General features: G+C 43.6%; 1 protein-coding gene across 1 annotated transcript in view; it reads right to left on the reverse strand.

The window, feature by feature from the left end:
- The window catches only part of wnk3 (WNK lysine deficient protein kinase 3), a gene marked incomplete at its 5' end in the record, with an annotated part of 29341 nt that extends 21146 nt beyond the window's left edge, over positions 1–8195 (reverse strand). The window contains one exon of the mRNA XM_083675952.1: positions 7476–8195. Within this exon, the coding sequence (XP_083532078.1) occupies positions 7476–8195 (720 nt within the window). The remainder of the gene's footprint in view (positions 1–7475) is intronic.
- Between the last annotated feature and the right edge of the window lie 5225 nt (positions 8196–13420).

Below are 13420 nucleotides of genomic sequence, written 5' to 3' on the forward strand. Positions count from 1 at the left end.
TCTCTCTCTCTCTCTCTCTCTCTCTCTCTCTGTCTCTCTCTCTCTCTCCTTTATTCCCTGGAAATGAGCATCACAACAGTGAGAATGCTTCATTATCATGACTAAAAATAAGAGCCTCGGGACTGGCCTTGTGCCCCTCCTCCCTGCTGCTCTGTCTGTCTGACCGGCTCTGTCTGTGTCTGGGTCTGTCTGGGTCTCAATGGATGTGTTTCTTTCCCGGTATGTGGGTATCTCTACGTTTGAATGTGTGCCTATGTTCGTTTCTGTCTGTGTTTGTTGGTGGCTGCCTAACCACATCAGTGTGTCACGGTGTAGTTTGAGTATCACTCTGTCGGACTGTGATAGTCTCAGACAGAGTGCTTGTCTGTGCTTCTGTCTGGATGTCTGTTTGAATGTCTGACTACATTCCCTCTGTATCCTGCTCTCCCTTGTGCATCTATTGTGTCTCTCTGAGTGTCAGCTCAGACAATATGCGGTAAGCAAAGGTCAGAGGGGTCAATTATTATCATTATCAGTCATGTCACTGTGGACAAGCTAAGATACACGAACAATCAGACACATAAACACCTGCTCTACGCAATAGGAAAGAAGATAGATCTTCAAGTGCTGCATGAATAAATTATAGTCCCCCGTTCATTATCAATACTGCATACCAGAATGTTAGACAATAGATATATACTGTAAACAAAAAGCAACAATAACAATTATCATTTGCTTTTTAGCAAAGCAGGCAAGCATTGATTATGATGTAATGCTAATAATCTGTGAGGAAAGAATACAGAATGTTGGCCAAAACGTCAAAATGACAAAATCCAAAAAATGGAAAGCCGCTGCTAAATTGACCACTAGAAAAATCGAAGAAGAGAGCAACAGAGTAACAAAGAGACAGAAAGTGAGGGAGAGAACAAGGGAGGCCCATGAGGCTATGAAAGAGCCCTATTGTGTGCAGGTTGTGGGTGTCCTTCTGCATTCTACTAAGTGGTGTGATACATATCTACACTGCTCCTACTGTTCCTAGCATAAATAAATCCTAATCTACAATAGCTAATATGTGTGTTAATTTTTGTTTAATGACTCGTTGACGATCGTGAATACAGTTGCACCACTTTGTGCACTTTCAGCTGTGTATTAATGTAAACAATGTAGCAGCTCAAAACATGGAACAAAGACATTACATAACCTGTGTACATGCTCTAATCGCCTGTACGCTCAGTTTGATAATGGGAGGCTCGAGTAGCAGGCCTGTAACCCCGTGCCATAAAAAGACTTGACCCTGCTTGCCCCTGCCTAGCCACACACCGTCAGACTGGTTTGGATCAGACACCTGTTAAGGCAGAAGGTCAGGCCCTGGGTTAGGTAGGCTCATGAAAACACTGGGCCAAGCAGACAGTGCTTTAAAGCCAAGGCTTGCTTGAGGGAATGGGAAAACAACTTTTTTTTTTAAATATAGTTTATAGTTGTGAACGACCTCATTCTCATGCCTCTCCCTCTACTGTGCAATCCCTATTTGACTGACGCCGAAGCCGAAGTTTTAGATACACCTCGGATTGATAGGCTTACAGTATCTTGATGATAAAACCAGGCAATCGTTTTTTTTTCCAAAGAGAGAGAGAGAGAGAGAGAGAGAGAGAGAGAAAGGAGGAGATCATTCCCCCAACATGATATGATGTGAATGGTAGCTAGGCAGCCTCCGGGTAACCAGCTCCCCAGGTGAAGCTAATTCTCTGTGCATATGGACATGTCTGCACACATCAGCTAGCCGGAGTGTGGCTGTTGCAGTGTGGGAGTAAGCTTTTTAGTGGTTGAGAATGCGAGGCGGCTGGTTGCTGAGATTACTGTAATCTATGGGAGCTCAGACTAACGAGATGGACTGCTGGAAAAGGGCAGATCTCACTCGGATTAGCACACAGGCTAGCGGGCCAAGTTCAATAGGCATCCCATCACGGATGTTTCTAGTTATGGCCTTTTATCTTCTATTAGTGGGGATTTTAGGTAACTAAACCGACAGTGAAAAATGACAGCAGGATCCTGCTGTATTAATGAATGTAGCTTAATGATCATACCATCCCTGCCTCCTGCTGAGATTTATGACAGGCAAAGATTATTCACAACTCTTGAGTTCAGGGAGCTTCTATGATCAATACTTAATTAACCTCGTAATTAAACACTTGGGTTTCACTTTAAATGAAAGCTTGAAAGCCTTTCCTTGTCCAAATATGATGAGAAATGTTGGCTGCATACACAGTACAGTACAGTAGCAAGGCTATGGCCTTCAGAATTAAATAAAGGCTGTTATCTGTATTGGCAGATGATTCTCAAGTACTTAGACACAACATTTGCGCTTGAAATTCCATCTGTCGTAACCTGTCATGCTTTCAACTTGGGAAGCAATAGTTAGTTAGCTATCCTAACAAATACAAAAACGTTAACATTTCCTCAACATTTCCCACAGCAAGCACGGTTTGAAGAATGGGATTAGCAAGCAGGATTTCTTTTTCAAATAATAAGTCTCAGGTCAATGGTTTGAAACATCAACATGAATCAGCTCTGTAATCCCAGTGAATCAGAACCAATCTTCACACATCATAAAAATGAGATTATTGATTTTATACCATCAATGTTTGCTGTGGGAGCTCACAATTCGATCAATGTGGTGAGCCACAGGACTTGTTTTGGCGGGCTGGTTATTACCCTTGAGCTGCTATTTGAGTATCGCTGGCCTAGTTCAACACATGTTTGGTCAATCTGGCCTAATCAATTATAATCTTGTGTAATAAATTCAGCTGTGGTCTGTGGGCTAATTTAGTCATGAGTCATTTAGTACAGCTTGTTGTTTAGCCTCTCTAATAAACATAAATCCATCTCAACTGGTCGTGATTAAACTGAATAACCACATTTATTTTAAATCAAGCTCTGACTGTTAACATTGCACCATTTGCTATTCAACCATTTCAACATTAGGCCTAATAGTTTGTTTATTTTCAAAGGTTAGCAAATTTCACCAACAAATGTCACCAAAATGACATTAGTCTTTTTGGGGCAAACGACCAATTATCCCTAAACCCCACGAATGGCTGGATTATCATGAAGTCAATCTCTGACTTTAATCCAATAGATGGTCTCCTGGAGTGTCTCCAATCGTCTTTAGAGTAACTGAGCTAATTGAGCACACATGATAATACCCACTATAACAGAGTTATAAGACCTTGTTTCCCCCAACTGTACTGTTGGTTTTACCCTCTCTCTAAACTCTCGCTCTAAAAGAAGACATGGTATGTGGGGCCTCTGAGTTTTAGCCTCTTGTCTGTGGACATAAATACTGAGGAATCCTTAGAGGCCCCAGTGTTTCTAGGAAGACATGCTGAATCACATCCACCTGTCACACTGACTAGCGATCATGGCAACCTTTACTACAGTAAAACACGGCCCTAAATGCCTGTTCCACTGGTCCAAACTTGTCATTTGATGTCTTGATTCCTGGGCAGGTTACTTATGCTACACTACTCTTAGCTCCATTCAGCCATCCCATAGCCTGGCTCATTCCCCTCCCTGTGGCATAGCCTGTTGTTGTGTCAGCCCCTGAGCTGGGCCAGTCTGGTTTGACAGGGTTGAGCCAGTCGGGTTTCTGCCGCCCGAGTTGTGCTGTCTGTGCAGGGTTTTTGTTCCAGCCTGACAGGCACCCACTGTAATTAACTCCCTGGATCACTCTGTATACTCACTCACACAGACAAAGAGAGAGACACACACATACAGTGGTATGCACACACATACATACACACAATTGTACACAGATACTCACACTCAAAAAACTCTTGTGCACGTGCATTCACTCGCTCGGTCACTCAGTCACACTCGCGCGCGCACGCACACGCGCGCACGCACACACACACACGCACACACACACACACACACACACTGTATTTAAAGTGACAAATGACAGCACAAATGTTAGCATGAGGGGATATATGGCTTTGCCCTTTGAGCACAAAATTCTTGAGGGAAGAGAGACGAAGGGGGAATTTCTCACTCGTCCCACTCTTTCAAGATGCATTAGTCCAGCTAATCCCCAGTTCAGGAGGGCCTTCCCTTTCTTTGTGAATACAAGAGTAGGTGCTCACTGCTCACTGCGCATGTACAGTATGCTCATGGACAGTGCACATCTCAAGTGTGTGGAGCTTGTACTCCTGGTATGTATCCATGTTAATGTTACTACTGTATGTAGAATTCCCTTGAGTTTGACTTTGCAATCAAATAGATGCAAATCATATGGTCTATAATGATAAGAGAATGATTCAACTTACAACAAACCACATCAATGACCTGCATCGATATCCAGCAATCTCAAAAGATGTACTGATATGATATATGAAGATACTACGATATATGATTCAAAACTCTCTCTCACCTGCCAACTTTTGAGTGTCACTTCTAGAAACATTTGGTGGCAAATAGTTTGAGGTTATGTCCTTGTCTAGCCTTATTATGCTGCTGAATTTAAAAAGGATCAATATTCCTATTTGAAGCCTTAATCGTTTATCCACCACATTGCATATCGTCTTCCACTGCAACAGCTGCCTTGACCTGAATTATCATTACTGCTACTACTACCCTATCAATTCTAATACTCATCATTATCATCTTCATCATCATCATCATCATGATCCATCCTAATCACATTTTCCTTTGATACTGAGAATTCACATTAGGCTACAGGAATTCAGGAAATGAAACAGGTCACAAGATATAGTCTGTGTATTGGGTGTGTATGTGTGTTAGTGGATCCATCTATGTGCGTGTGGGTGTGGGTGTGCGTGTGTGGGTGTGGGTATGTGTGTGGGGGGGTATGTGTGTGTGTGTGTGTGTGTGTGTGTGTGTGTGTGTGTGTGTGTGTGTGTGTGTGTGTGTGTGTGTGTGTGTGCGTGTGTGTGCGTATGTATGTGTGTATGTGTGTGTGTGTGTGTGTGTGTGTGTGTGTGTATGTATGTGTGTATGTGTGTGTGTGTGTGTGTGTGTGTGTGTGTGTGTGTGTGTGTGTGTGTGTGTGTGTGTGTGTTAAGTTAGCATAACCCACACGGCCACTCTCTCTGGGAGTGATGCCATGTTAATCCTCTGTTTGGGTCATCATTCTCTCACTCTGTCCCCCCCCCCCCCCTCCTCCTCAACACACACACACACACACACACACACACACACACACACACACACACACACACACACACACAATTTCCCTCTATCAATCTCTCTCTCTCTTTCTCTGTTTCTCTTTCTCTCTCTATCACATGATAAACAGTCTAGTTAGAAAATGGAATAGGAATAGGCAGACCCAAATCCAAAACGTTAAAAACTAATGTGAAACAATTAACAAAGAAGGCAGAGAACAATGAGCATGTTTTGTCTGTCCAAGCATTGTTTCAATCATTTCAAATGCATGTATCATTCAACCTTGTGGGAGCATAAAGTGTTGAGTATTTTTGTTTCTTCATTGTTTTCAAAACGATGTGTCCCAGCTCTTGCTATACAAAGAGTTGCTGCCTTCACCAGTGGTACAATACAAGTCTTACAGCCATAGTAAGGGGTACAATAACCTAGTGATATCCTTTGTATGTGGAGCAGACTAGCTTTACAACCTCAGTAAATCTCTTGTCAAAGATCTCTGGCTTTACTAAGTGCTTAGGTAAGGCAGTTGCCTTTGATGGAGGTACCAGTTAGAGTTGCTGCTGGCATTGTAAGTGATATAAACCAGAGCTGTTGATGGGAGTGTGATTTAGAAGCAGGAGGGCAGGCTATGATGAAAGGTGAAGAGGTACAGTATTGGTGTATGGTGGTCTTTAATCCCACAAGCAGTAAACACAGGAATTAGTTAAGGCTGTAGAATTAGCTCCAAACCAAACCCATAACTAGGGAGTCTTTTTTCCACACACAAAGCTTAGCTACCAAACAAATCAACTGGCAAATTCCACAGCTCTCTATTGTGGTTCCAACAAGTCAAAGACAAGTTTCTTTTCTCCTTCTCCTCAACTCCCACCAACATGTTGAGCCCACGTCGTTCAACATCCTTCCCCGTTGCTTTACGGTGCAATCAATCATGCTCTCTGTGGGATGAGATCATTTCTCTGGGTGCAACACTTCATTTGGCTCTTAACTATTTCACGACTTCAAGTGTCAATAAACGGTAGTCCCCATAGTGAGCCACATTGTCATTATGCTGTAGTATTTGTTGCTTTATTTGCTACATACACATACCATCACGTCCCACTCACCCTTATGTTACTGTTGGTTTATTATCATTGATCATCATTCTTTAGGCATCATTGATGAGGTCTATGTTGTGTTCTATTGGTGGTAACTGACGGTTCACATCCGAAACAACATTACTGCTCAAGAACACAAAGAAAAGCATTGGCTGGGACACTACACTTTTCTAATAGACACAAGTGTATACACGACTTGCACCTTAACAGGAACATGTTGCTTTAGACTACTTTAATGAGTTGCGGAATGTTAACCTCTTACTTTAAGATGGAACACTCGCTGACCTCCTACCCAAAGTCTTGTGACTTGCATTGATCTCTTAATTGCTTAGAGCTGATTTAAAGAGATCTTGCAGGATTTTTGTAGACTATATTTTCAACCACTAGTTCTAAGGTTTGCACACACAAGCCAAAAACGGGTCCCCAAAATAGACTGAAATATTGTCAAGAAATAACCTGACTGGACAGAGAGAGGCACACCTCCCTCTTATTTTACAAAAGTTTGATGGCTGTGGACTGAGGACTGTGTGGTCTAATGAGATAAGAAATTGATTATATATAACATTATCATAAACCATACAGTGAACACTTGAGCTACATTTTGATGGAAAGAATTAGCGAACCAGCACATTTGTCTGAAGCTGTTCATAATTCAATGAAAAAAATGTTGGAGGTCACAGAGAGTTTCAATGAGGATGAATGGACCGTAACTTTAAAAGAATAAGAAACATAATTCTGTTACCTATTAAGACATGAGCATCTATGACGACTGTTGCACCACCATTTGGATTAACTGTCTCTGCTACTGTCATTCAAAATGAAGGCAGCAACAAGTGCATCTGCTCCTTTTCTCACCCCTGTCTCCACTGTACTGTCTCACAGCATGAACAGCAAGTAGGACAGCAATTCTAGGAATACTTCAATTCATATATCACATTATCTGTGTCCAACTCACTCTAATACAAACAATATAGGATTATGGACATTATCCATTTATTTATCCATATCATAGGATATGAAAATCACACAATACATAGTTATGCAGTACAGATACTTGCATCTCATTCCACTTTCTTCATCTTTTATTAAATGATTTCTGGACCACTCACATAGACTATATCAGAAGAGATAGTATTGGGTGTCATATAACCAACCAAACATCAAAACTTGATGCTACATGATATCATGGCCTGTATAGAACTCATAGGGTATGAATATTCTCACCTGAAGTTCACACCAGGCCACTTCCACCCAGGTCTCTGTGTCCAGGCCTTTGTAAACAGTCTTGAAGGCTCCCCTGCCCAGCTCAATGTCAAACTTGAGGAACCTTCCTCCGGGAGAGGTGGCCACTGCCTTCATCTCAGCCTCCTCCTCCAACTCCCGGTCCCTCTCCTTGCCTGTCTGAGGGGGTGCTGAGGAGGGGGCGTCCTTGGCTGGGTCCTGGACGGCACCGGGACTGGTGTCGTGGCCCAGGGCGGCGGAGGCGGAGGCGGTGGCCTGCTGCTGGGCGCTGCTGGTGAAGACTGTGTCTGAGGAGCGCAGCTCCAGGTGGGGGGCGCTGTGGGGGGCCTCGTGGGCCTCCTCCACCTCGTCCTCCTCCTCACAGATCTCCACACTCTTCCTGAAGAAGCGCTTCTCCCTCCTCAGTCTGGGCCCGTGGGCCGCCGGGGACGAGGGGGTGGAGACGGACATGGGTTTGACAGGGTTCTCCCCCGCCTGCCTGTTGTCCTTCCCTTCTCCTCCTCCTCCCCTTGGTCCTCCTCCCTCCCCTCCCCCGGCTTTCCTCTCCTCGGTCTGGGAGGAGGGGAAGTCGGAGGGGGTGCTGCGCGTCCTCTCCTTCTCTCGGCCGGCCCTGCCCTCGTGCTCCGTCTCCTCCTCCCTCTGTCCATCAGGCTTCTCAGAGGAGTCCTCCGTGCCCGTGGGCTCTCCAGGGTCAGTTGCCATGGGGAATGCTCTTTCCCACTCCTCCTCCCCCACCTCCCCCACCTCCTCCTCCTCCTCCGGCCCTCTGGTTCTCTGTCAGACCCCGTCTCTCTCTTTCTGTGGTCACCCTCTTAACCCTTCTAAGTTCTCTAGCTGTTCTTCCAGTGCTGCTGGTGACTCGGGCCCTTCCCCCAACCAGGTAGACTAACCCTCCCTCTCTCCTCTCTCTCCTCTCTCTCCTCTCTTCAGGTGTTTTACAATGACATTAGAGGATAAGCACTTGGCTTTTCTCCACCCAATACTAGTTCTCTGTCCTTACTTTCCTTCTCTCCATCTCCTACTTACCCTTTCCCCACTACCCTCTAAGGGCACTCGACTGGAATGAAGCTCACCTCAGCCAACCCTACAGTAACTATGTACACACACAAAGGCAGAGGAGGGTCTTTCAAGTCTCTGAGAGGAGCTCGGGGCTCCTCTTGAAGATCCCCCTTCTTCAAAGCGTAAGGTGAAGATCCTCAGGTAAATCCTGGAAAGAAAACAAACAACAATTAATATTCAGCACATGCCAGCACTACAGTAAAAACTCTTGACTCATATTATATATTATATATTCATCTTCCTCAAGAAGAACTCCAGTTGAGAATATTAAGAGTTTGATGTTGTGGGTAGAGGTCAGGGGGATGGCACAGTCTCAGAGGCTGAAGTGGAAGATCTGAAAGTAATCAAAGAACCAATCCAGAACCTTTTTATTTCAACAGTAGCCTATTACCTATCAAAGACGCCTGCTCACAGTCTGTAAAGTCCTATCCAATCATATGTTCTTCTTTTGAATGGAAAATGGAGAAATATTCTTTGGAGTAATTACCCTCTCATTTTGACTGTAACTGATTCCCTAGTACACTTAAACGCTGCCAACCACCACCAATTTGTGTTGTTACAGACGTTTCCCCAGAGTCTTGATTGCCTCAAGTGTTGATTGCCTTCTTTGTAATGGGTTTTCTGTTCCTGCAGTTAGCTTGCTAGCACACAAAAATGAATGCTAGGCAATAGGCTTATTTCATAATATGGGCGTCAACAAAAGGTCCCTTTAACCCTCACAACTGGTAATCGAATGCTAACCAATACAACAAGTGCTAGAAATATACAAAAATTGACTTTTTAACAGTGTTTGTGGGTAAACAAGTACTGTAAGGTGATTAATTGGTCTGCATTCATTCGGATTCGGTGGCAAGCACATGCAGCTCCACAAGTGCCCATGTATGGTGATACTTGAGAGAATGTTCTTAGCCTTCAGAGGAGAGCAACCATTAAATCTGCTAATCAAAACACTCCAAAAAGCCTAATCTTTGTTATGGGCTAGACTTTGGTGTTACAATGAAGAAGTCCTTCGTAAAAAAGGCTAGCTTGCTAGAGACTACCACAGTATATCATCAATCAAGTTTGTGAGTGTCTTGCAATTTGTGTTGTGTTTCAAGTCCATTAGTCAATACAAAGCTGCTGTTTGGGATAGGCCTAGATCCTGATGATTAAAAATGGATGATGCAGTATGGGCCATTTCATCATGATTAATTCATAAGCAGGGGGATTGTAAAATTGAGCCGGAGTGAACGCACAATAAATGAACACAATCATCATTGTAATTATGATCAGCAACACTACCCAGTAGTTGTATATCATTAGCAGTTGATATGCCTAATGCTTGTTCATTTATTCACAGTGGGCTAGGTTTCATTGCTCCATAATGTTCTCATCTTTCAGCAGACAGTGAAATTTGGGCTGGGCGGTATACGTTTTTTTTTGTTATACCATTAGCCAATAATTCACGCTGTCATATGAAATTTTACTACCGTTGTTTTGCTCCTCATAACACGTACAGATTGTGTGCTGCAACAGTTTAATTCGAGTTTAACATGAATAAAAGACCCACTGTGACACCATTGAGACGTTGGCTCTCATTTGTAAAATGAACAGCTTTTCATCCATGTGAATAGGCGCGAGACAGAATAGTGGAGAATAGGTGCGAGACCAAATAGCGGAAAATGGTCTACTTCAGAGTGTTATATTAGAATTCTAGCATACCACTCTGGTTCTACTGTGTCCAGGAAAAGGAAAAGATCATTTCCCTCCCCCACGCCATCCTCTTCTCTGAATGGTTAAGAAACGTCATGGCTATGGTGACAGGTTAGCCTATGCAGTGCACTGTGCATATCAAATATGTGTCTGATGATTCACAATAACAGCTGAAGAGGCACAAGATCTTGTTTAAAGGTGGTATTTCCTTGGTGGTATTTCAAGTGAGCTATGCATTGAGTCAAGTCATGCATACTCATGAAACATATTTAGAACTTGAATTATTAAGAAACAAAAATACTGCCCAATACCATCAAAGCGTCAACATTTTTGGAAATACTGTGATATGATATTCAGGCAATATCGCCCAGCCCTAAGTGAAACTGATCAGACCTGGTCTACAGTAACACACAACGTCCATAAAGGGGTACCACTCTATTCCTCTGATGCTGTAAGTCTCTCTCTCTCTCTCTCTCTCTCTCTCTCTCTGGTTACATCTTTATCACCACTTCTCCTCTGTCACTCTCCATCTGTCCCTGAGTGTCAGGTCTCCCCTCCCCTCTGACAGTCGATAACTGCCAACCCAGCTTGTAGCTTCCCGACAATGGCTATTGCTCAATTCACTTTCTGGCTAATATTGAATCTGAGAGATACAGTAGAGCAAACAACGATGGACACACATTCCCTCACTATGTGGATATGCATTGTTATTTGCATTATGTGATGGTGTCTGATGTGTTATGGTATCTGATGTGTGGGAGGACCATTCACTATCAATCAAGCAGCTGTACACACCTTTATAGAGTTACTGAACATCCTGAGCATACGTACGTTGACAGATCGCTAACTTGAATGGACCACATCATGTATGGGAAGAGAGTCAAAATCATACAGGGACGCAAAATCAGTTGTAACAAGCAATGTCACGGTGGATACTTTACCCTCAAATCTAATGAGTGAAATGAACAACAGGGGATATGAAGCAGAAACTCCTAACCATAATGTCCTTTATTACACAATTATTAATGCTCAAGTCATGCATGCTCTTTCTGAATAAGAGAACCAAGCAAACCCAACCTTCAATGTCAATACCTGTCACTCAAATTTAAAAAACAATAGGGCGAGGGTGAAGGATATTAGACTAACTGTTAGAGACACAAAAAGGAGAAGAAGAATTCCAGTTCAGTTACATTCCAGAGGCTGAGGCACATGCTGTACTGTATTTAGACTCATACAGCAATAAGACCTGTTGTAAGCAACTCCCTCTGTATAGAAAATGTAGTCCACTGTACAGGACTTAGATTAATGAAAGGTATGAGGAAGACACCAGATGTCTCCTGTGGATACATGCTGTACTTTAAGAATGCTGCACCGTCAAGAATTCCAACGGGAGCCAGATACAGTCATAGTATAGACATAGTCCTTTCAAATCACTCATTGAAATACTAGTCATAAAAAATAAAAGTCATTTGATCATGGTATTTGACTTAATCAAAACTATGACCACAAACAAGGAAAAGGGAAAAGGTAGTGAAGGACAGAGGGAACGTACCCTACCAAATGGGGGACAAGGTGGAAAAACAACAGGCGATAAAGAGGGGGAAGTACTCCTTTAAAAAGGAGCTTATTTGCCAGTGTCCCCAGGGCAAGGAGTTCCCATGAAAGCCACATACCGGACAGAGTTATCACAGTACATCAAACACATTCAGTCTCATCTCTCTCTCTCTCTCACACACACGCACACGTACACGTACACACAGAAATACACACATGTGCACTCACATATACACACCGCACACACACACACCATGTCCCTTTTAAAAAAAAAAAAAGAATGTCAAAAGGAATTTCCTGACACCAGCCAAATGACCGCCCATGTAGGCAAATGTGGTAACCCTCTGTGGTAATAATGTGGTAGAAATTCAATTCTTTAGACAAAGCTTGTTTGGGGGGTGTTGTGTGTTTTGTGGCTGGATCAAGTTCACTTGTCACTGGTCTCCTCCATCTAGCCTTAAAGTTTATGGAATTACATGAACTACATGTGATGAGAATCAAACATCCAAGACATGCAAAATTCTGCCTACCCTCAAGGCTTCTACTGGAGGACTTGGGTGTAACACCAGCACCAGATGGGTGTAACACCAGTCAAGTATTAACTAAAGTCTAATCACTTTTTGAACGCACAGCAAAAATCATTCTGACATTGTCAGTTGAGTATTGCGAAACCCTTAATTTGATTTGTTCCTAAAAAATCCATTTAACCCTCTCTTAACTGATCTAGCAGAACTTGAACTCAATGTTTGGAAACTCTAACGCAAACTTGGAAAACCAAAACGCACCACATAAAGAAAACCCTCCATCCAAGTGTAGGGACGGACACAGAGTTTCCCCCTCTCTCCCACAGAGTCACTAAACTCCAAACATAACAAACACGCTGCTACACCGCGCCCTCTCTGCCTCTCTCACTTTTTTCATCCCTCACTTCGTGGGCATACACACATTAATCCCCTGGGACTGAACAGCCTCTGTAGATTTAGTGAGGCAGACAAAGGAGGAGCCAGTGGACTGTGTGTGTGTGTGTGGGGGGGGGGGGGGGGGGGGGGGAGGGGGGGGGGGGGGGTAAAGGGGGACATGAGGTACATAGATGAAAAGTGTGATTAAAAAGGGGGGACAGGAAGGGATTGAGGGTGAAGAGAGGCGACATCAAGGTTTCAAACTGAACGCCGAGAGAAAGGGGGGGAGAGAGAGAGAGAGACAGAGAGAGAGAGAGAGAGAGAGAGAGAGAGGGGGGGTGGGAGGGAGGGAGGGAGGGAGGGAGGGAGGGAGGGAGGGAGGGAAGGGGGGCTGGCTAGTGTAAGGGGTGGGAAAAATGTGTGTGTGTGAAAGAGAACAAGAGAGAGATAAAGAGAGGGGGTGGCATAGACAAAAAGGGGGTTGGGGGGATTTTCCCTGATAAAATATGTGCCAGTGTTTGTGTGAATGAAAGCAGTGACTATAGCTAAATTTCTGCTTGAACAAAAACAACTACAGTTTTTGCAGGAAGGAGTGGGACACAGAAAAGAGAATGAAAGATGGGAGTGGTAATGTGAGAGGTCACTGTAGAACGGGGGAGACAATGAGTGAAGCAATTACATTAGCATAGTAATATTTCTGCAAGCCGAGTGGCTGTTTGACTG

The sequence above is a fragment of the Argentina silus genome (genome assembly GCF_951799395.1).
Source record: "Argentina silus genome assembly, chromosome: 8".
NCBI lineage: Eukaryota > Metazoa > Chordata > Actinopteri > Argentiniformes > Argentinidae > Argentina > Argentina silus.